This window comes from Phodopus roborovskii, unplaced genomic scaffold (assembly GCF_943737965.1).
Source record: "Phodopus roborovskii unplaced genomic scaffold, PHOROB, whole genome shotgun sequence".
In the NCBI taxonomy this organism is placed as follows: domain Eukaryota; kingdom Metazoa; phylum Chordata; class Mammalia; order Rodentia; family Cricetidae; genus Phodopus; species Phodopus roborovskii.
In genome coordinates, this window is record NW_026126517.1 from 1,926,251 (window position 1) to 1,949,893 (window position 23,643).

The window sequence follows — 23,643 nt, forward strand, 5'->3', positions numbered from 1 at the left end:
AAAGTAACCATTAACAAAATCCTTTGAAACCACAACTCCTGTGGGGTGTTGGTGGCTCACACCTTTAATTCCAGCACTTGGGAGGCAGAGGCAGGTGGATCTCCCTGAGTTCAAGGCCAGCCTGGTCTACAAAGCTAGTTCCAGAACATCCTCCAAAGCCACAGAGAAATCCTGTCGAGAGAGAGAGAGAGAGAGAGAGAGAGAGAAGAAAAAGAAACCACAATTCAAAACAACTACTTCACTACTTCATTCTTAATTTGTTTCTGCTGATAGTCACAGAGACAGAAAGACAATGAATAGAGTCACAATATCTATCTATCTATCTATCTATCTATCTATCTATCTATCTACCTATCATCTATGTCACCTATGTATATTGACAATTCCATTCAAGACTACATACATACAAAGGCATGTATCCTACCACTTCCATTTTCCTACTTTATTATTTCTTATATGAAGTATACATATTTTCTATACTGCCATGCAAAGTTTTTTTTAACACAAAATACTAACATCCAGGAAAAAGAAAAATGGATGTTGTGAGAAGTAATTATGTACCACCACGTTTATCAGCATTGCTGGTCTTTGTCTACCTCATTCATTAACTACTATTAAAATCTAGTAATAAGAACAATAAATAGTGCTGCTGGTTGTTGGTGGCGCACGCCTTTAATCCCAGCACTTGGGAGGCAGAGGCAGGCAGATCTCCCTGAGTTTGAGGCCAGCCTGGTCTACAGAGCAAGCCTCAGGACAGCCTCCAAAGCAATACAGAGAAATTCTGTCTTGAAAAACAAACAAACAAACAAAACAAACAACAACAACAAAGAACAATAAATGTTCAAAGAAAAACCTTAATATACACTAACTGGAAATATCATTGTGTTTATTTGGTAGCATACAATTGAATGCATAATTTCCAATACGATATCAAACAGTTCCATCTGGAAATTAACATGCAAGTTACATAAACTGAAATTTTCTCCCTCAAATTTATGGTAAATAATAATGTTGAAATTTTACTGAAAAAAATTTCACATATTAAAGGGATATATGGTTGCATGGAAGACCATTCTTCTAGTCAAAGCTCCGAAGAGTGTGATGAATATGAGAACAGCCCAGGATACAAAGAATTCGGTCAGCCTGGCCTGCCTATTGACACACTGTCTTGCTGAAAAGGTGTAATTACACTGACAGTACTCAAAATAATGCATAGTCAATTTGTTACAACTTCTTTACAACTGCTTATACTTTCTAAAACTTGAGTCGTAAGCATGGATGCTGAAAATCTGGGTGATAGGTAAGAAGACTCAGATACAAAGAAGAGGAAATGCATTCCTTCTGAAGGCGCCATGACTGAGCCTGGCATTCCCAGCTCAACCAATGTTAAAAATTCAAACGTTCTCACGTTCACATTCGATATCATGCTTGCTGCCATGTGGTTGGTGGGGTTTCTAGAGCGTCTGTATACAACTCAATACTGAAATTATTTATGCTGATGAAAAGCCAGATGAGATGCAGCACTCCTGTATCACACTCTTATGCTTTGTTCTTTTTGTTGTGTTTGTGATGACAGTTAAGTTTCAAGTACTATTTAAACATTTTTCTGACATTCTTTACTTTCTTATGGTTTAACAACAATATGGCATCTACTATCATTTAAGATGGTCACACCTTTTTTGTGACAGGATTTCAATGTATAGACCTAGCTGACTCAGAACACACTATGTTAGCCAGGTTGGCCTCAAATTTACAGTGATCTACATGCTGCTGCCTTCTGAGTGCTAGGATTAAAGGTGTGCACCACCATACCGGCTTTCCTGGTCTTTCGGTTTGGTGTCTTGCTATGCTGTTAAAGATCAATTCCAAATGAGTCTCTGCCAAATCACCCCCTTGGGTCAAGGTGAAAACTTGTACCTGGTGAATCACTTGCTATACACAACTGCACCTTTATGATGTTTTTGATGTAGTCTGAGGTCTGACTATACATATTGATAAAGTCTACCTATATGAGATTCCTGCCCATTTAATGCACTTAATGGTTTAAATAATATGTTCTAATTTTCTTTATCTCAAAGGGTCATTCACCTGCATACACTACATGGTGTCACATGAGATTTGACCACATGAAGTTTCTCACGTTCCCTAAATTTATTGGTCTGTACACAGAGATGAGCTAAAATAGAGAGCTTTCTTACTGTATTTTCATGGCTATTATTTGCATCTGTATGAATTCTGACATTAAATAAGGGCTACTTTTATGGTAAAAAGTTTTATATGTGTTCTCTGATGCCAGTTGTGTGATGACTTGTTGTGTCAAGCTTTAGTGTACCCTGTACATTCAGGGTTTGTCACCTGCATGTGTTTTCAGATGTCGAGTAAGATCTGACTTGGTGTAGAAAGCTTTCCTGCATTCTAGACATACATAAGGTTTCTCACCTGTATGTGTTCTCTGATGTCGAGTAAGTTCATACTTGCACTGAAAGGCTTTCCCACAGTCTTGACATTCGTAGGGCTTCTCACCTGTGTGAGTCCTATGATGTACAGTGAGCTGGGAGTTGCAGTAGAACGCTTTCCTGCACACTTTACACTCATAGGGCTTCTCACCCGTGTGAGTCCTCTGATGTACAGTGAGGTCTGACTTGCGATAGAAAGCTTTCCTGCACTCGTCACATTCATACGGTCTCTCGCCAGTATGAGTTCTCCGATGTCGAGTGAGGTCTGACCTGCACTGGAATGCCTTCCTGCACTCTTTACATTCATAGGGCTTCTCGCCTGTGTGAGTCCTGTGGTGCACAGCGAGCTGTGACTTGCAGTAGAATGCTTTATTGCATACTTGACATTCGTAGGGCTTCTCACCTGTGTGAGTCCTATGATGTACAGTGAGCTGGGAGTTGCAGTAGAACGCTTTCCTGCACACTTTACACTCATAGGGCTTCTCACCCGTGTGAGTCCTCTGATGTACAGTGAGGTCAGAATTGCGGTAGAAAGCTTTCCTGCAGTCTTTGCATGCATAAGGCTTCTCCCCTGTATGAATCCTCAGATGTACATTGAGCTGTGACTTGCTATAGAATGCTTTCCTGCACTCTTTACATTCGTAGGGCTTCTCACCCGTGTGAGTCCTCTGATGCACAGTGAGATGTGACTTGCAGTAGAAGGCTTTCCCACATGCCATACATGTGTGGGGTTTCTCACCTCTCTCAAGCCTCTGATATTGACTGAAGGTAGACTTAGAATAGAAAGCTTGTCTATATTCCTTACATTCATATGGATTCTCACATGTGTGATATCTCTGATTTGTGCTATATTGGGACTTCAGGTAAAATGCTTCCAAACATACTTCACATTCATAGAATTTTGTTCCTTGGTGGATTTCTTCATGAATCTTTAGCTCTGCCTTAAGACAGAAGAATTTGTTAAATTCCTCATATTTACAAGGAGAGGCCTACAGAATTTGCTATGTTTTGCTTATCATGATTTCCTAGTAACATTTCTCACAATTACTACATTGGAATATTTCTCTTTAGGCAAAGAATGTTATCTCACATACATTCCATTGGAAATTTTGCATCCTAATCTGTGCCATGACTTGAATAAATCACATCTTATCAAAGAATTTCCTACACTCATAGAGCTCATTAGATTTTCATTCCATACAAATGAAAACTTCTGTGTTAATAACCCTGCTTTTGTAGGTCTTTCCTAATTCAGAATGACATGATTAACTGTGCCTTAATGGCTACTCAGTTGCTCAGGGTAACTGAAGGGTTTCAATTGCTTTAAAATGATCAGACTCTTTTGTAGCCTATATCTCACAAGGTTCACTACTGAGAAGTTCATCTTGCCATATATTAAGTTTCTGAAGAAACATCCTAAGTAGTTTCCACTCTTCACATTCAAAGTTGAAATAGGATTTTAGGGGACTTGGTATTAGATTCCTGGTTGGTGGGCAGACAGGGAGAAGGACAAGGTAATAAAGATGGTGGACTTCCAAGATGGGGACTTCTTCCTCACCTTCCTGACCTGAGACAAATGCCCAGCAGCTTAAAAGAAAAGCCAAGCAGGCATCTTCTGCTGCCAGCAGGGCACCTTAGAAATGGATCTCCAATAGGTTCAAGGATGGATTAGTATACGTTTACACCAACGTCATGGGTCTATTAGGTACTCTGTCTTTGTTCAAATGGACTAACCCTAAATTAGAGGAGGGAGACCCCTCAAACACCCTTGAAGCCCAAAGCCCTTAACTAGACGCTGGGTTTCAGGCTCCTGGGTCCCCCTTTTCTTCTGTAGGGGCCTTCCTCCGTACGCCTTGCTGTGTGTTTCCTCGCCCCTAGTAATAGCCATTCTTTATAGGTGGATCTGTCTGCTGTCCGATAGTCCCTTGATACTTGCTGCTGCACTTATGAAATTTCCTGTCTTTCCTTCTTTCTTTTTCTTCCTTCCTTCCTTTCCTCCTTCCTTTCTCTCTCCCTCCTTCTCTCCCTCCCTCCCTCTCCCTCTTCTTTCCAATCCTTTAGCTGGCAGAGAAAAATGAACCTAATCAAGACAGTTTGTGATCACATCAGTTTTACCTACTTCAACGAGTTCTTCATTTGATGTATTGCTGTTGAATTCAATTTGCCAGAAATGTCTGTCTCCATTTTTCTGGCCAGCCTCAACCAGACCACTCATTTTGTTGACACCTGAAAATATTAAAAATTTCAATTTCCATGAATTGGGCGCAAGCTTTATACAATTCAAATACAAAAGTAAAATAATGCGTTTTTTATCATCACATTTGAACTTTTTTGTTTGTTGGTTTGTTTTGAGACAGGGTTTCTCTGTGCAGCACTGGTTGTTCTGGAACTCACTCTGTAGACCAGGCTGGCCTGGAACTGAGAGATTCGCCTGCCTCTGCCTCCCAAGTGCTGGAATCAAAGGCGTACTCTCTAACCAGCCAGGTTACATTTGAACTTCTCAGATATCATCTTGTAATTGTACACATGCTAGTCTTTTTTAAAAGATGTATTTATTTATTTAACATACTCTGGTGTTTTGCCTAAATATATTCTGTGTGAGAGTGTTGGGTACCCTGGAACTGGAGTTACAGATAGTAGTGAGCTGACATGTGGGTCCTGGGAATTGAACGTAGGTCCTCTGGAAGAGCAGCCAATGTTCTTAACTTCTGAGCCATTACTCCAGACCCCACAGGCAGTCTTTAATGAATTACGATAACATGGTCTACTAAGAGAGCTTGCAGGGTTAAGTCCTTGTTGTCTTTTGTACTGCTGCACTGTTAAAATACATGGCAGTAAAAGGCCTACCTATCCCTTAGCTGTAGGTTTCCTTTTTGCTACCTGCCCTGTTTCTCTATTATCTGCATGTATAATGTCATTCCTCTTTTATATAAAACATGGGAACTCTCTTCCATTAGCTACCTTTAGGACTTAGGTGTCATCAAATATCCTGCCTCCCTGTTACAGTGACAATTAGGGAAAGGATTGCTACAGCATCTCAGTTAGTGTACTTGCTTTGATAAAGAGCAGCAGGGTCCTCCATGGGGTTTTCTGGGAATAATTTTTTATGGGAAATATTGCTTGTGGCTTGCCTTTACAAGAAGAATTTTGTTACTTTGTTTTAAATATCTTCTGTAATAGTGGCTTAGTATTCATGGAATGATTCTATTTATGCTTGTCACAGAAATTCATAATATTCTCTGATTTTAGACTTTGCCTCGTAGAATAATCAGTTGGCAGTTTGTATTTTCAGGGCTTAACACACCAAAGATTATGCCTTCTGGAATTCAGTGTTTCTGTTAAGAGATCAACTATGGGGACTGAGATGGCTCAGGTTAAGAGCACTGGCTGCTCTTCCAGAGGATATGGGTTCAATTCCTAGTATCCACATGTCAGTTCACAACTTTCTGTAGTGCCAGTTCCCTAGGGTCTGACATCTTCACACCAATGCACATAAAATAAGGTTAAATAAATTATTTTTAAAAAAAGAAAATATATCAACTATGATAGTAGGCTTATATTAAAAAATAACTACCTGGCAGTAGTGGTACATGTCTTTAATGCCAGCATTTTGGAGGAGGAAGCAGGAGGACCTCTTTGAGTTCAAGGCCTGCCTGGACTACATGATTTAACTAGGGGTCTTCTAGTTAAAAACCAAACCAAAATAAATAAATAAATCAAAACAAAAAACCTTAACTATACTTCCTGCTTATAGTTTTCAATAGTCTGCCCATATTCCATCCTCTTGGCATCTTAACTATAATGACCTTTGAGGAAGCATTCTCTATCAACGTCTATCAACTTGTAGTTATAAATGCCATGCATGTGGACAACTGTTTCTTGGCCACGATTTGTACAATATTCTACACCAATTTTATGGAGTATGTTTTCTGTTGACCTTACTCTCAGTTCACTGCTTAATATAAGATTCACAGATTGGAGAGCTCATAAAACTCCAGTCTAGTCCTGCTTATAATTGTTCTGTTTTATTATTATGTGATATTATGTTCTCCTTCTTATTTTGTAATTGTTGCAACTGCTCAATGCTGCCTTCAAACAAATCCCTGGTATTCTTTCTTCCACACACTGTATACTTTTGAAAGTGTTTTGTTTGTTTTTAATTTAGCTTCTCTCTTCCAAGACCTGAGACTGTATCTGTCAGAATCACTCTGCTGAACTTCTCAACTAAGAAGCTCTGTACATGGCGGTTCATGTGAGTGCACATGCAGTGTGCTGTGTGTTTGAACATGTGTGTGCACACATGGGGATCTCAGAGGATGAGCCTCAGGCTGTTTATCTTGTTTGAGACAGTATCTCTCATGGGGACCTGAGGCTCACTAGTTCTGAGACTGGCTGGCCATGAGCCCTAGGGATCTGCCTGTCTCCCCTTCAGAAGCACTGAGTACAAGCATGGACCACCAAACCATGTTTTGATTTTTGTGCTTGAGTACAGAAAGCCAGGTCGGTACCCTTCAAAGGCGAGCACTTGACTGACGAGTTCTCTCTGTCTAGGCACCTTACTTCATTCACCTGTTCATTTGAATACTGCTAGACTTTGGATACTGCTAGACTTTGGAATTCCTTCTCCGGTGTTTAGTGACTGCACGGTGTTTAGTGCCCTCTCTCTTTTCTCTGGACACTATCCACTCACCTCTGTGACCTTGATTCCACATTCACTGAGATGGGAAGAACTGCTCACATGTCTGCCACTCGACGATGCAACCCCTTTTTTCTTAAAAACTGCACAGGGGACACTACAGCCAACAAAAGTCTTGCTCGGCTACTAACTTTTAATTGTGTTTCCTATCTAGTCTTAAATTTAAATCCACATGTGTATTTCATGGCAAGTTTGGAAAACAGTTATTGAAAAGTAAAACTGGAATAGAGAAAGCTCCATATTCCTTGCTCTGCTCGTGATAAACATTCTCTGTGGCTTATCTCAACACAATACATCGCCCCTTTGCTGTACTTTTCTCAAACTAAATGGACATATTTGTAAGAGAAGATGCATTTGTGTGTGATTATGATGATAATGCTAGTCAAAGGCAGTGTTGACATAATGCTGAGAAATTCCTAGCTTACAATATATGGTAATTAAAGGGGAAGAAAGAGGCACAATTGTAGAGCCAGGTAAAGTAGCTAAATTATTCCAGAGAGTAGCCAGACCCCCCCCCCAAAAAAATAATAATAATACATTTTTCAGCACAGCACCAAGACACTGGGGGTTTAACACCCAGACCTTTGGGGAAACTGGATAAAACAAGTGTCTGATCCATGAGACCAGCTGTCCTCAAGACTGGGCTTAGGTGAAACCTATTGAAAACAGTCCAATAGGAACAGTATCGGATGGTCTCTATGCTACTGCCTTCTCGCCTTACAGCATTCACTAACCTGAGAGGTTCCAGGCTGAGGCATCTGCTGTGCTCCAGGGCCCAAGTCCATGTTCCAAGTTGAAGATCAACTCAGGCTTAGTCAAGCAGTGCCCTGGGAATGAGAAACAATGTACAGATTGTGATAATATGGTAGTCAAGACCACTGACAGACAGACAGCAACTCCATCTTGGGGACTGTCAATGATGGGTGATTTAGAAACGTCTTCCTTCCTTCCTCCCTCCCTCCCTCCCTCCCTCCCTCCCTCCCTTCTCCTCTCCCTCCTTCCCTCCATTCCTTCCTTCCTTTTTTTCTTTGATGGACTGGAGATTAACCCTGTGGCCTTGCACATTATAGGAAAGTACACTGTCAACTGAGCTGTATCCCTAGCTCTAAGTGAATTACAAATTTTTATTGAAGTAGATTTTCACTCATATTCTTTCCACTGATTGAAATGTTGTCCCCAAATGTCAAGTGGCATTTAAGTAATGATTTTGAGGGGAGAGTGGATGGTGGCATAGTGGGGAAAATCCTTGTTATGCAAGTATGAGGGACAGAGTTCACGCCTCAGCAATCACAAAAAGGACTGGCGTCGCTGCACATACTCCTGTACACCTGGGGTTGCAGAGGGTGGACACGGGGTATTTCTGGGAAGGGCCAGCCACCAGCCTACCTCTAGGTTCAGTGAGAAGTACTGTCTCAGGTGAACAAGCAGAGACCAGTAGAGAAGAATGCCTTATATTCTTCCGTGGCTTCCATAGACAACCACATGCATGTATGATCATACTCCATATACTCAAACACATACACACAAAACCATAGGGAGCTGGGAGGTGGTGGCACATGCCTTAAATTCCAGCACTCTGGAGGCAGAGGCAGGCAGAGGCAGGCAGAGGCAGGCAGATTTTAGTGAGTTCAAGGCCAGCCTGGTCTACAGAGCGAGTTCCAGGACACTCAGGACTGTTACACAGAAATTTGGTCTTAAAACCAGCCCCCCCCCACCCCAACATACCCAAAAATCACAGGAACAAAGGAAACTTCTAGTAAATAATAATACAATAAAATTGGATTGACAATTTGTCTGACCAGATAAATTACACAAAGATAAAGTAGTCATAAAAAAAAAAAAAAAAAAAAACTACCCAAAAGATTTATAAGGAAGAACCTCAACTGATGTGGGGAAAAAAGGTAAAAAGCAGGAAGATGTCACAGCTGAAATGCCCAAGTAGAGGTAAACACTGACACAAAGATTGGCTACTTTAAAAATGAACAAAGGCAGATGAAAGAATTGTGTGTATGTGGTGGTGGGGGGGAGGTACAGATAGCGTCTGGAGAGATGGCTCAGTAGTAAGAGCACAGGCTGCTCTTCCAGAGGATGTGGGTTCCATTTCTAGCCTCCACATGGTGGATCACAGCCATCTTTACCTCCAGTTCCAACATGTCTAATGCCCTCTTCTGGTCTACAAGTGCATCAGGCATACAGTTGGTACACAGACATATAAGAAAGCAAAATACACACACACATGAAATTTTAAAATTATACATGGAAACATGGTCCTTTTTAAGAAAACATACATCTGCATTATTTGTGTTCCAGAAGGAAAGAGGATGGATATAAAAACATAGACAGACATATTTAAGGGGCCCTAATAGATTTGGACCAACAAATCATTGTATATCACATTACATCCAACTGGCAAAACTCTGAGACAAAGGAAATTCTAACAACACAAAGAAGGAAGTCTAAAGTTGCTAAATGAACACCTATTACAGGAACAGCCAAGTTCTCACCGGTCACTTTACATACTAGCCATTACAATGATTTCCAAATAATAGATCCAATATCCCCAACAATTAAAGATTTAAATAATCTCCATAGAATAGAAAGTGGAGCAAAGACATAGCTATTAAGACCATGTGTGATTCATACCAGAGACCAACGTGCAACACTCTGTACACATAGTTTAGAAGAAAACAAAGGAAAGCCCATGCAAACTTCATACTCCAGAGGCCAGGTGGAAGGTGCTAGTCACCAGTCTGCTATGTAGTTAGCAGGTAAAGTTTAGGAGCAGGGAACAAGCTCACTGGAAAACACTTCACATGGGTACTGAGAGGTCTTCGTCTATCTCTGCTGCTACTGAACGGAGCTGAGAAGCTTTGCTTTGCACTGTGTTCCCTGCAAGAGGCTCTTCCTCAACAGAGGATCCACGTGAAAAGGAAACCTCTGACCTACTGGAACTAAAGCACATCTTTCCTACTCAAGACTCTCCCTCCCCAATGGTGTCAGAGGGCTGGGGAGCTGACAAGCACATGCAGTCACCAGATTCCCCACAAAGGCTTTAGAACTCTCATTCAGAAGCCTGGATACTTACATGCCATGGGAAGGGACTGGACTTTCATGCCATATACAGAAATCAACTAAAAACTGGATCACAGAATTAAATGTAAGACCTGGAACTCTAAAACTCAGGACAATGATGGAGATAGCCAATCCAGCCAATTTATGCCAATCCAGCCAACAGAAGCAAAGTCAGCAAATGAGATGACATCAGACTAAATGTCATGACTAGTGCATGCCTAGGATGAAAATACTAGCAAATTATTTATTCAGCAAGCAACTGATAATTTCTAGACTATATAAGGATTTCAACCATACAACACAGAAAAGGAAAAAGTCTCATTAAATCTGGGCACATAGCCTAAATTGATATTTCCAAAGCATCATATACAAATATGTTTACAAGTAAAAGTAAGATATTTTCCCAAAATGACTTATCACTTAAATATGGATAGAATGTTATTTTTTAAGATCTGAAATAAAAAATGCTAAGAAAGTTACACAAACATGTAGTATCAATATATATTAGAGCAACTACTTGAAAATATAGTATGATGGGTCTAATAACTAGACCCAGCATGGCATCAACATTGTCCCACTGTTGGTTGTTTACAGTCAAAGGAAGTGATACCCATGTTTCCAGGGAAATCTACACATAAGCGTTATTCAACAGAGTAATGTAAGTAGACAAATGTGGCAGATATAAATTTAAAATAACAGAACATTGTGCCATAGTGACAGGCATATAGGGCATTGCTATTCTGTAGTATGGCTAGTATTCTGGGCTTGAAGTGCTTGGCACAAAGTCATGGCAATGGAATGAAGACAATTACTCAGTAAATCTCTAGGGCTACGCATGGTAACAGGACTGGTAACATTCCCTTCCAAGTCTATCATGGATTTCTCGCTGAAGTTCCAACCTGGGCACACCTTTGCCCAATTGTAGATTGATAAAACTGTAAACAAAAACTAACTAGGGTTGGATCTTTTTGCTTTTTTTTTTTTTTTTGTACACTAAATAAACCAAATAAGCTCATGTAGTCACCAAGCATTGATGAAGTCTTTCTTTGGGCAATAAAACGCCATCCATATTCGGAGCAAACACATTTTTCCTGTGTCTCTCCAGGAAAATTACAATATGAAGATGAAATATATCAGGCAAAAAATGAAAAGTCTTCTATATTCTCATCATACTCGCAAACTAAAGGTGTCCTCAAACAGAGAGTAAAACAACAGCTACCACTGAGAGGGAAAGATACAGAAATGGAGAGATGGGAAAAAGGAGGAAAGCATTAATGAGGTATGTTAGGAAGGGAGGGATAGCATAAGCTCTACAATACTATTGTACGCGTACAGATGACACCAACTGAGTATTTCCGAATAACAGCAGAGAGATTTTAAACGATCCAACACAAACAAGTGGCTCCAGGGCTGCTACACTATCAGTTAGCATCAATTAGAAGGCTACACTGTTCTTCAGAAATGTGTATCATGGCCATGTCAATCTAAATGTACAACATCCAATTAGCATCAAAAGTAAGTATCAATTCTACATCAGTACTTCTGAGAATTTCAGGAGACAGACTCACCCAAGGACACCAGGCTGCTATAATTCTCCAGCATCACGTCTCTGTAGAGGGTTCTCTGGGCAACATCCAGGTCCTGCCACTCCTCCCAGGTGAAGTCCACGGCTATGTCCTCAAATGACACCAGCACCTGGAACGACAAATTTGTCTCCAAGTTGTCCTCAGCCTTAGGAACAGCAGGTGGAAATTCAATGTTTTATGTATATCTATGTCTTATCAGTATTTTATAAAAAATGTAGCATGCTTTGAACTCTGTATTATGATAGAAGGAAAAATCATCACAAAAATCTTACCTATGTGTTAATCTTGTGATTCAAAAAATGATTAGAAACTTTTCCAAAGAATTATAACAGAAACAAAAATCCATAGAGGAATACATGTATATGCATGGTTTGTATTATTATAAGCAAAAGACAGACATATATAAACATAACCATATAAAATTTACATCAAATATATAAAGAATGAACAAAACAATGGAAAGACAGATGCCGGGCTGTAGCACACCACTGTGGTATAGTGCATGCAGAGAGGGGCAGGGTCATGGGTTCGATTCCAAGAGCCTGGTGCAGCAGAGGCTCTAGGCTTAAACTGCGGAATCCACGTGGAATCGAGTAAATTGGCATAGAGGTTGTGAAAAATTTGTTGATACTGAAAGTTTCCTGATTATGGGATAACCAAAATCTGATTCTGAATCAAATGAATCCTGGGCAGCACTCACCCAGGTTACCTCAGGTGACCTGGGTGCAGCTGTTGCAAATGCGCTTACTTCCTTCCCACCATGATTACATCACACCACACAACTCCAGGAAACATAAATGCCTTGGCTCACATGTATGTTTTAAACTTCCATGTTCTTATTATAAATACATTTTCCACACTCACAGAGACACGAAGGCTCAGTTACAGAGAAGATCTAACATTTCCATACTCTTCATCTAAGCATCAAAGTAGTACATGTTTGATTATAAGAAAGAAAAGCTTTCATTACTCAGTATGCACCTGGCACTCATCTTTAACTAAAAGCATATGCATACCAAAGAATTGTTTTAAAATAACTTCTTTATGATTTTGCATCAGTAAATCTTCAAGCCATTTGTATACCCATATATCTAGGGTCATATAAAAATATCTCAGATGAAAGTGGCCATGAATGAAAAATGTTTTAAAAGCCCTGAATAGTAGAAACTTGATTTTTCCTCTTTCCATGGACACAAACAATAAATATCTATACATACCCCAGGCCCTTCTGGAAAGTACACATAGGCTGCCAGACTTGTATATTTGTTATAATATATAGAACAACCATATAAATGAGTTTGGAATCACCGGGCACACAGAAGTATGAACTCTACATTGGGCCAATGCACTATATAATTAGAAAACAATTCCAAACCTTTAACATCGTCCTGAAGAGAGAAAGGCAGGTTACCTAAACTCTGCTATTCCAGCCACATGAGTGTATCTAGAGCACACATAATACATGAGAGTTCTACACACAATGTTTTGTTTCCACTGGCTTCATCCCAAGGGATCAGGACAGAAACTACCGACACAGGTTGCTTACTGCTGTTGCTGATAAGCAAGCTTTTATCCAACTTGCCCCAAAGGAATGAACAGGGTAGAATGAATAGAGAGCTCAAGCAGCCTGGGGCATCTTAGCCCTGTCTCAGCCTGGGCACCCTCCTTACCTTATAGAAATCTAGTTGGCTCTGAGTACCTCGGCTTTAACAAAGCCACTTAGGGGATACAGGCTGAACTCCCAGGCTCTAGAGGAAAGGGACCTGGCCATACATCTTCCTGGATCTCAGAGAAACAAATGATTTTGGGGGATTAAATGACAGCTTCCATGGTCTCAAATCCCTAGCAGTATTACTGAAAAGGAGATATCAACACTGATCACTGAGATTTCTTTTGTGGCTCAGTGGTGTGGGTCTTGAACATGAATGTTGCAGGTGACATGGTGGCGTCGCAATGCCAAAGTGTTGGACATAACTGCAAGGTTTGAAGGGGGAAATTCAATCAACAAGCTGTAGGGCCATGGAGGCTACTGGCTTTTTAGTTGATTTTGTTTCCTGCTACTTTGCTGAAAGTGTTGGTCACTATAGAAACTTTCTGGTAGAATTTTTGGCACCTCTTATGTATTGTATCACATCATCTGCAAATAAGGATAATCTAACTACTTTTCTCATTTGTATCTCTTTAATTTCTCTCATTGTTCTAGAAACCCATTTAGAATGCAGTTGGCCATAGGTTTGTCAGATACAGCTTTTATGTTGAGGTATGTTTCTGCTAGTCCTATTCTTTTATCTTGAAGGCATGTTGGATATTGTCAATGGTCTTTCTGCATCTACTGAGATGATAATTTTGTTTTCATACTTTTATATGATTTTGTAAGTCCACTTACATACTTATTGAATTAACTTATGTATGCTGAACCACCCCTAGATTGCTGGAATAAAGCCAACTTAATCATGGTGGATGATCTTTTTAATATATGCCTCTCTTCAGTTTACATGAGGGATAATAGTCTGTAGGTTTCTCTTTTGTGTTTATTTACCTGGTTTTGGTATCAGATTAATACTGGCTTTTTGGAAGAAGTATGGAAACATCCCTTTTGCTTTTACCTTTTTAAAAAAGATGTAAGAAATGTTGGTTGTAGATCTTTAAAAGTCCAACTGAATTCTGCTATCAATATTTATTAGTTACTTCACTGCAGCAGTAACAAAACCAACATATAGAGGAGTTTAGTTTGGCTCAGTTCCAGGAGGTTAAGAGTCATAATGACAAGGACAGCATGGCAGCCAGCAGAAGGCATGCACACAGAAGCAGGAAGCTGAGAGCTCACATCTTCAAGCAAAGAGAGGGAACTATAAGTAGGTAGGTAGTGGCAGACTTTCTCTAGCAAGGCCACACCACCTCCACATCCACAGAGAATACTGCCAATTGGAGACCAAGCGTTTAAATGCCCAAGACTATGGGGCATTTCTCATCCATCTGGACCCAGGAATTTTTTAGTCTGATGGCTCTTTAATAGCCTTTTGATCTCCATACTTTTATGGGTCTGTTTAGGTTCTCTGACCTTTTCTCGGTTTAACTTTCATGGTTTAGATGAATCTAGGAACTAATCCATTCCTCTAGGTTTCCTAACCTAAAGGAGTCCAAGTTTCTAAAGTACTGTCTTACAGTATTCTGAATGTCTTTGGTGTCCGTTTTAATGTGGTCCCATTCATTTCTGATTCTGTTCATTGGGGTCCTGTTTGTTTGGTTAATTGGGCCGAGGGTCTGCCAATCCCATTTATTTTCTCAGAGAATCAGCTTTTAGGTTTGCCCTGTTTTCATTGTTTCTATTTCATTAATTTATGCTCCGATTTTATAATTTCCCCCATCTATTAGATTTGGTTTCTTTTTTTCCAAATCCTTGTATTGTATATTGTAATTTACTTCTTGTGCTAACTCTGTCTGGTGGGTTTTTTTTTTTTTTTTACTAGAGACTTACTACATCCTGGTGTGGAGACAAGCTGAGCCTAGGAAAGAAGCTGTGCTTGCTATGGAGGGTGAGCGCTGGAGAAGTGATTCGCCATGGCCACTAGAGCACAGAGCACTGTGAGTCCCAGATGCCAAACGCCAAATGGTGTATATCAGTGGACCCTGCTTTGCTTTGATCTGATTGTTACTGCGACCTAGTTCTTCCTTCTTAGAGTAAGAAAGAATTTAACTTATTTTTTTCTTTTTCAAAAGTCCACAGAGACTTTGCATATTTTATAAAGGCTTTTATTTTAAAAGATATTTTAAAGAGACTGGACATATAAGGTGTTTGAATTGATAAAGGCTGTGGAACTTTAAAAGTCAGAACGGGCAGGTCATGGCAGCACACGCCTTTAATCCTAGTATCCGGGAGACAGAGGTGGACAGATCTCAAGTTGAAGGCCAGACTGGTGTACAAAGTGAGTAGAAAGCCAGTGCTAAAAATAAAAGTCAGAATGTTTTATATTGTCATATTAAAATAACATTTTAGGGACAAGAAAGGAAAGGTTATGGGTTCACAGTGATGTGCTTATGTGTCATGTTGACAAGGGGTCAGATTTTCTGATTAATTTTATGTCAGCTGGCACAAGCTGGAATCATTTTTGAAGAGGGAACCTCAATTTAAAAATCGCTGCCACCAGATTGGTCTGTGAGCGAGACTGCGGTACATTTTGTGCATTTTCTTGAGAGCCCAGATCACTGGAAGTGGTGACACCCCTGGCCTGGTGTTCTAAGAATGCAGGTTAAGCAAGCCAGGAAGCAGGGTTCCTCCATGCCTCTGCTCCAGTCCCTGCTCCTGCTCCTGGGTTCCATCTCTAAGTCCCAGCCCTGACTTCCCTCCATGGTGGACTGTGGTCAGCCCATGTGATCTTCCTTCTCCAAGCTGCTTTTGTCATGGACTCACCCGGCCGGTGTGCAGGCCGTGTGAGCAAGGCTAGGTCTAAGGACTGGGGATGGCAAAGGCAGGAGAAGTTCTGGGGATTCACCAGGCAGGGATGGTGCACAAATATGTGCTCCGGACTAGGCCTGAAGCAGAATCCATGTTCCCCAGCCATGGTCAATCACTTTGTGTCGTCTCTGGGAGGTTACAGATTTGTTTTCCATGGACAAGAAAAAGTACATAAACCAACTTATATAGTTTTCTACCTAAGTTTTAAAACATTTTAATTCTTTGAAAATCTTACAGATGTATACAGTATATGTTATCTATCCCCCAGCCCACTCCTTCCACTCCCCTTGAACACTCCATCCCAACTTCATGCCCTTCTTTTTCTTAAATAACCCACTGACTCCCAATGTGCATGGTGGTGGGGCCATCCACTGGAGCATGGGGTAACCTACCAGGGGCTCCACCCCAAAGAAAACCGATTTTCCAAATTTCATGTATCCATTAAACTATGGTATAAATCATATACTTAGTGTAATGTAACTAAGAAAGCCACAGAATAATCAGCCTGTGATCCTTGCTAGGGACGTGCCACAGACTCACCATTTCCGGGTTCCAGGACACCCAGTGTCCTCACTATGGTTCTCAAGGGAGCAACATGTCACCGGGAAACAGAAGTGGCATTAGAGCCGCTTGATCAAGATGAACCTGATGAGAGACCACATGATGGTTTGTTCGCAGACAGTGACCGCCAGTCCTACTGTCCTTGGCACAAACCCAGGGGGAATGAGGCAGGAAAGACAAGTTCCTGTCAGCGGGTACTGTAAGGCAGAGCTTCCACTGTGGCCCAGTTGGAGGCTGGCCTCGAATGACCAGCCTTTCTTATGCCTCCCAGTGCTGAAACTACAGGCTCCAGAGCACAGCACCTCCTTAACCAGACTCACCTTGAAACAGCAAACTGTCATGCTGAGATACCAAGGTATGCAAACATTTAAAATCTCACAACCTCTGGAAAAAAAAATCTCATGTTCTTCCAAGAGCAATTCTCCCTTCCCATAGTCACATGAACATTGAGATTTTTAAGTCAGATGCTTTGATTGATTATACAACTACCCATTTCCCCCTCCAGCTTTGCTACTTAGGAAAGTGTTTGAAATTCAACAGAGTGTGCACTTCTGTGGTTAGCAAACATCAATGAGTCCTGTAGGCAAGCCAGACTCCAGGCTGGGATATTCTATGAAGCATGGGCTTTTTCCTTATGAAACTTAACTCATCTAAGAGCTCAATTCAAGTTAATTCCCTCTTTCTCCCAATACCCCGGACTCTGGAATTAATTCCAGTGTAACAGTTACAATAGATCAGTCACAACAAACCCTGTTGGGGTGAAGGCTGCAGTGACCAGCCCCCCCCCCCCCCGTAACCTCAAACCTTTTCTTCTCATTATGCACATTGCTTGTCTCTCAGTATGATTTCAGGCATGTTTACTGCATGGTATTAAAAGCTGTATTCTTGCTGGGTGATGATGTACACCTTTAATCCCAGCACTCGGGAGGCAGAGGCAGGTGGACCTCTGTGAGTTCAAGGACAGTCTGGTCTACAGAGAGAGTTCCAGGACAGATTCAAAGCTACACAGAGAAACCCTGCCTGGGGGGAAAAAAAAAAGACAAACAAAAAAACCCAAAAACTGTATTCTTGCTTTTGCCAAAACTTCCATAGATTTCCTAGAAATACTTTTTAAGCACACTCATATAATTTATAGTCAGTATTGTCTTTGCCCTCAACTTTAAGGATGTCTCCAATACAATTATACACTTTTATATTGTAATTTTCTCAAGATAAGTATGATATAGGGTCAATTTTACCAGGTTTATATAAGATGAAGCATCATTCCCCTTAGGGCATTTAAATTTTTTATTATACATATACTTATTTTTTCCATAAAACCAATTTGTTATTCACTCACAATCCCCAAAATAATATTTATAATTTTGTCACTGCTCTCTGCCAAGAGTCCAGCTTTACACATGTTACCAAAGAATAGTCTTATGGGTTGTACAAGCAAAACTGACCACAGAGTAAATGAGTTGTTAAGATTGAGAATGAACTGACAGCTGCTATCACTGGACCTGGACTTCTGTTCCCGGGGTTCAGTGTTATTTGGTGATGTGAGAAATTTCTCTGTACTGCATTGTTTTCTGGAGGTTTCTGTTTGAGACAGACTCACTTTGTCGTTCCAACGGGCCTTTGCCATATACTCCTGCCTTTGCCTCCCAAATGCAGAGATCATAGACACATGCTATCATGGTTACCTGCACTGAATTCTATGAATTAATATGAATTCTCATCAATAAAGCTAACCTGAGCCCACATAAATATACTCTATGATATCTGTGATGGGACTATTCATTTCTCTCTCTCTCTCTCTCTCTCTCTCTCTCTCTCTCTCTCTCTCTCTCTCTGTGTGTGTGTGTTTTCACGTGAATGTGTGCAAGTATACACTCAGGTGCATGCATACAGAGCAAGATAGGCATGTGAGGCTGTTCTCCCTACATTCAGTTACAGCCCTGTCTCCTCACCATGTATAACTGGCTAATGCTAGCCTGTACTGTGCCTGTATCAACTTCAGTATATCTGATAGAAGATTCCAGCTTACTTCCAATACTGTTGGTATTAACTTGTGCATAGAGCCTGGCCTTCCAGAGGCTTTATTGCTTTGGAAATAATGCTATGACCTACATCTACCTCACAGCCCTGCACCGTTCCTACCATCGCCACCTTAGGAATGACTCAGGAATAAGCCCTGACATGACTCTTATTACTCTGCTGAAACTGGCCTCTTGAAAGACTCATCCTCAAACAGATACAGAAAACAGAACTCACTTCTTGTGGATTTTACCAATACCTCTCCAAAGAGGATGCAGCAGCCATAAGTAATGAATTTTGTGTGTTTTTTACCTCCATTTTCATGCATCTTCTACTGTCCAACACACCCTTCTCCTACTGCAGAATACACTTTCAACCATCTCCTACTGGCAAAAACACTTCTTCTGCCCATCCCCTACTCGCCAACACACTTCCATCCATTGTTCAAAACACTTCTACTGTAGAATACACTTTAGCTCTTCTCTTACTGTCCTATACACTTGCACCCAATTCCTATTATCAAACACATTTCACCACCTCCTATTGTCCAACACAGTTTCACCCCACCCCTACTTTCCCTTTGTCTTGCATAGTATGCCCATGCTCAAGGCTTTTTCCTTGCTCCAGGATTTGGAACTTGGGGGAGTTTTTGAAGACAAGTGAAGAGGTATAGAGTAAGAATGACAGAAACTGCCTGTCGTCGCATTTCTTGCTGGTTTTCTCTTTTGTGAAACGGGTAAGCTGGTGCTTAGTTCTCATGCTCGTCAGACTCTGCCCCATTCCAATGAAACTGCTCTGTATAGATATCATGTAATAGTTGGGAGATGTCCAATTGCTGTATAGTGGGTGGATGGAAGTTGCATCTTTACGGTTTGGGAATTAGAGTAATACTGGCATTATAGAAGTTATTTGGTAATGCTCCTTCTGTTTCTTTTCTTTCTTTTGTTAAAAAACTAATTTAAGAAGGACTGTGGCTCCTCCTGGGAATTCTGCTGTGAACCCATCTGGGCCTGAGCTTCTCTTTCATAGAAGACTTTACATCACTGTTTCTAGTTCCTCAGTTAAGTACCAGTTCACACTGTGGTCTATTTCAGAAAAGTTCCCATCAGCTGCTGTGTCTATTCTTTGCTGCTTGAGTGAAACTTTCTTTAGGCATGTTAGTTTATATGACACATGCTGTCATTTACTTCTGATGTTTCTATTGCTGTGCAGCCTACGGAGAAAGTGGTATTCTGAATGGAGTTAATCTGTAGGGAGTCATACTCCTAACAGGCCTGATGACCTGGGATGGATGTATGAAGGTGGCAAAAGGAAGAGAACTCTGACCACCTGTTTCAAACAAGTGGCCCTGGATAGCCCGAGCTGATGTTATTTACACCATTTCAATAGTGTGTATAAAAGGTTTTACAATCATATTTGCTTTCTTAAGTTTCCAATAATAATCACAATAATTGCCAGTTTGTTCCCTTACCTCATTCTCCTTCCATCCTCCAATTTCCCCACTAGTAACCATTACCTACTTGATTCATAGCTCTAATGTTAAGAGCATAAGCAGAATTGCAAGCAAAACAAAAGAAGTTTTGTAACTGGGTACACCTACAGATAGAAGAGTGTGCCCACTTTGCAGCATTTGTGGTTACAGCAAAGTGGAAAATAGTTTTGCTCTAATGGTTAATGTTTATCTCTGGTCAAATCTTAAGTTCTCATAAACAACTTATCAGCTAAGGCTGAATTGATTCACCCTTCATTCTATACTACTCTATGTATATCCCCCTATGGGGGATATACAGGTTTTCTCCCATCCTCTAAATTACATAACTTAAAAGTTTAGTCTTAGTAGTTGGCACGCTTATCTCTTGTTCTCACGTCCCCTTTGTCTCAGCTTCCTACGGTGTTGGTGCCTACAGTATTGGCACAGTTATGGCATGAGGGCACTGGGGGTTTCTGCTTCACTCCTTGTTCTTGTTCCCATTAACTCTTGATATCATCTATTCATTTGCATTACTGTTAGGTTCTTGCAGCATTCTCTCCAGAACAATTATGCAAATTTATAATATTGTCATGAACGTCTGTGACTCTTTCAGGCCAGTCACAAGTAGGAAAGGCAGCATCCTGTTCTTGAGAAGCCTGATTTCATGGTCACGCCTGAAACATCAAAGGCTTTAGAAGCTGAATCAGATCCAGTATACTTTTAACATTCCCTCTGGCTTACACAGATGAGAGTCATCAGGGGAAAGTTTTCTTAACGCAGTAGCCATTTCATGTATGGCTCTGAGAAAGTGGAACTAGAGGCAGTCAGTAAGGAAAGCAAGGAGAGCAGGTAGCACATAAGCTCCTGGGGTCATGCCCAGAACCATACAGCAAATATCCATTGACCTTGCCAAAAGGGGAACTTGTTCATACTATTCTCAGGCCTTGTCACATGTCTTCCAGCATGCTGTTTATGAAACTGCAGTGTTTAGTGCATTTCTGTTCAAGATTGTAATGTCTTCTTGGTTATTGTTCCAGTGATTAACATGAAGAGCATTTTTAACTCCTGGTTTGTTTTAGATTGAAGTCTATTTGCCAGATATCAGAAGAGCAACATCTGCTTGCTTCCTGATCACATTTGCTTAGAAACTTTTACCAATACTTTCTTTGGAGGTAAGATGAATTTGTTTCAGACAACAGATAGTTTGTTTCTTAATCCACTCAAGTAACCTGTGTTAGTTAATAATATTTAATGCTATTATACTAAGGTGTGTTGATTGCTGTCATTTTGCTGGGTTTTTATACTTTTTTGTTTCTGTTTGTGCTTTTAGTCTCATTTTGTGATTCGGTAATTCTAGCTTCATTTGCTTTCTTTCTATGGTCTCTGGCTATGCTCACTCCTCTCTTCAGTGCAAAGTCTTGCTTCCAATATTCGCTGTAGGGGCATGTTTTATGGACATGAATTGTCGGCCTGTTTATATCATGGAGTCCCCCTCCCCACTTTCAACTATGGTACATGTTTTTGTTCATGGTCTTTGAGAACTTAAATTGCACTGTTCTAGTATTTTCTTTCTGGCTTTTAAATCGTCCATTTAGAAGCCACCTCCTATTCTGACGGATCTTTCTCTATCCATGAACTGTCACTTTCCTCTTGCTGCTTCAGTGCTGTATGTTTAATGTCTGAACTATAAAATGCCCTGGGAGCTTCTTTTCTGCTCTTGTCTGTGGTGGTCTGTGTGCTTCTTATATCTGTGTGAGTGTGTCTTTCCTTAATTTGGCCAAGTGTTTTTGTATGATCCCGCTGAAGATCTGGCCTATGCCATTGACCTGGGACCCATCTCTTTCATCTATGCCTATAATTTGAAGATATTTTCATGGTATGCGACAATTCATGTATGCTCCTTTTACAGGTTTTTAGATTTTTTCATACTCTTTGAGTGGTCTCTTAGGCTTACTATAGCTGTGATGAAACACCATGAGTGTTGGTCATGGTGTTTCGTCACAGCACAACTCTTAAAAAAGAAAGCGTTTCACCTGGGCTTGCATGCAGTGTCAGAGGTTTGGTCCATTCTCATCATGTTTGGGAGCAGACAGACATAACAGCTGAGGGTTCTATAGCTAGATTTGCAGGCAGCAGGAACAAAGAGACACAGGGTCTGGCTTGAATTGAATGCCTTCCTGCATTCTGTCTTCATATGTTTCTAACAAGTACAAGCTCTTTGAAGTACAGTGAGTTGTGACATAGTAGAAGGCTTTCCTAAATTCCTCAATTCTATTAGGCTTCTCTGATGTCAAATAAGTGGTGACTTGCTAAAGAAAGCTTCTCTGCATTACTTACATTCATAGGATGTCTCTGTGAGTTCTCTCATGTACAAGGAATTTTGACTGAGCAGAAAGCTTTTTGTTTTCCTTACAATCAGAGGGTTTCTCTCCTGTATGTATTCTCTGATGTTGGGTGAGACTTGTCTTCTGGCACAATATTTTCCCATATTCTTTGTATCCATAGGGAGTCTCACCTTTGATACAGTTTTGACCTGAGAGAGATTTCCTGCATCCTTTTTTATATCCAAGAGGGTTCTCACCTTGTGAATTACTTATGAGTTCTGACTTGCTGTAGAAATCTGTCCAACATTCTTTACATTCATAGGGCTTCTCACTTGTAGCTTACGGGTGAAGGCCTCCACATTCTTCATATTCATAAGGCTTCTCAGATGCATGAATTCCTTGATGTCAAATGACATATGACTTATTCAAGAAAGCTTCATCCACATGGTTTATGACCAGTCTGACTCTTCTGATGTGCAGAGCTGTGGCTTGCAAGAGAAAGCTTTCTTGCATTCTTCACATTATTAAGGCTTCCAACTGCATGAATTCTCTGATACACAGGCAGTTGTGACTTGAAGTTAGCAGTTTTCTTGCCTTTTTTACATTCACAAGATTTTCTCCTGTATGTGTTCTCTGATGAAAAGTGAGGGTTGACTTCAAATCGAATACTTTCCTAATACTGTGTAAATCCATAGACTTCTCCCCATTCTAAGATTTCTGATGTTGAGTCGGGGCTGACTTATAATAGAAAGCTTTCCTATATTTTATATATATGTAAGGTTCTTAAAATGTGCCTTTAATGCCAGCACTAGGGAGGCAAATGCAGGTGGATGGATCTCTGTGAATTTGAAGCCAGCCTGGTCTAGTTACAGGACAGTTATAGGCTACACAATGAAAACGCCTAGGGGTTTGTGTGTGTGTGTTTGTGTGTGTGTGTGTGTGTGTGTGTGTGTGTGTGTGTGTGTGTGTAAGATTTCTGATCATGCAGAGCTGTGACATCTG

General features: G+C 40.6%; 1 protein-coding gene across 1 annotated transcript; it reads right to left on the reverse strand.

Moving 5' to 3' along the window:
- Positions 1 to 877: 877 nt before the first annotated feature.
- On the reverse strand, positions 878 to 16,918 carry LOC127231325 (zinc finger protein OZF). The gene is made up of 5 exons (XM_051196868.1): positions 16,807 to 16,918; positions 11,793 to 11,919; positions 7,887 to 7,979; positions 4,576 to 4,682; positions 878 to 3,397 (listed from the first exon to the last, which is right to left on the reverse strand). Exons 1-5 carry the CDS (start codon positions 16,807 to 16,809, stop codon positions 2,342 to 2,344), a joined length of 1,386 nt encoding a protein of 461 aa, XP_051052825.1. The 5' UTR covers positions 16,810 to 16,918; the 3' UTR covers positions 878 to 2,341.
- Positions 16,919 to 23,643: the final 6,725 nt, after the last annotated feature.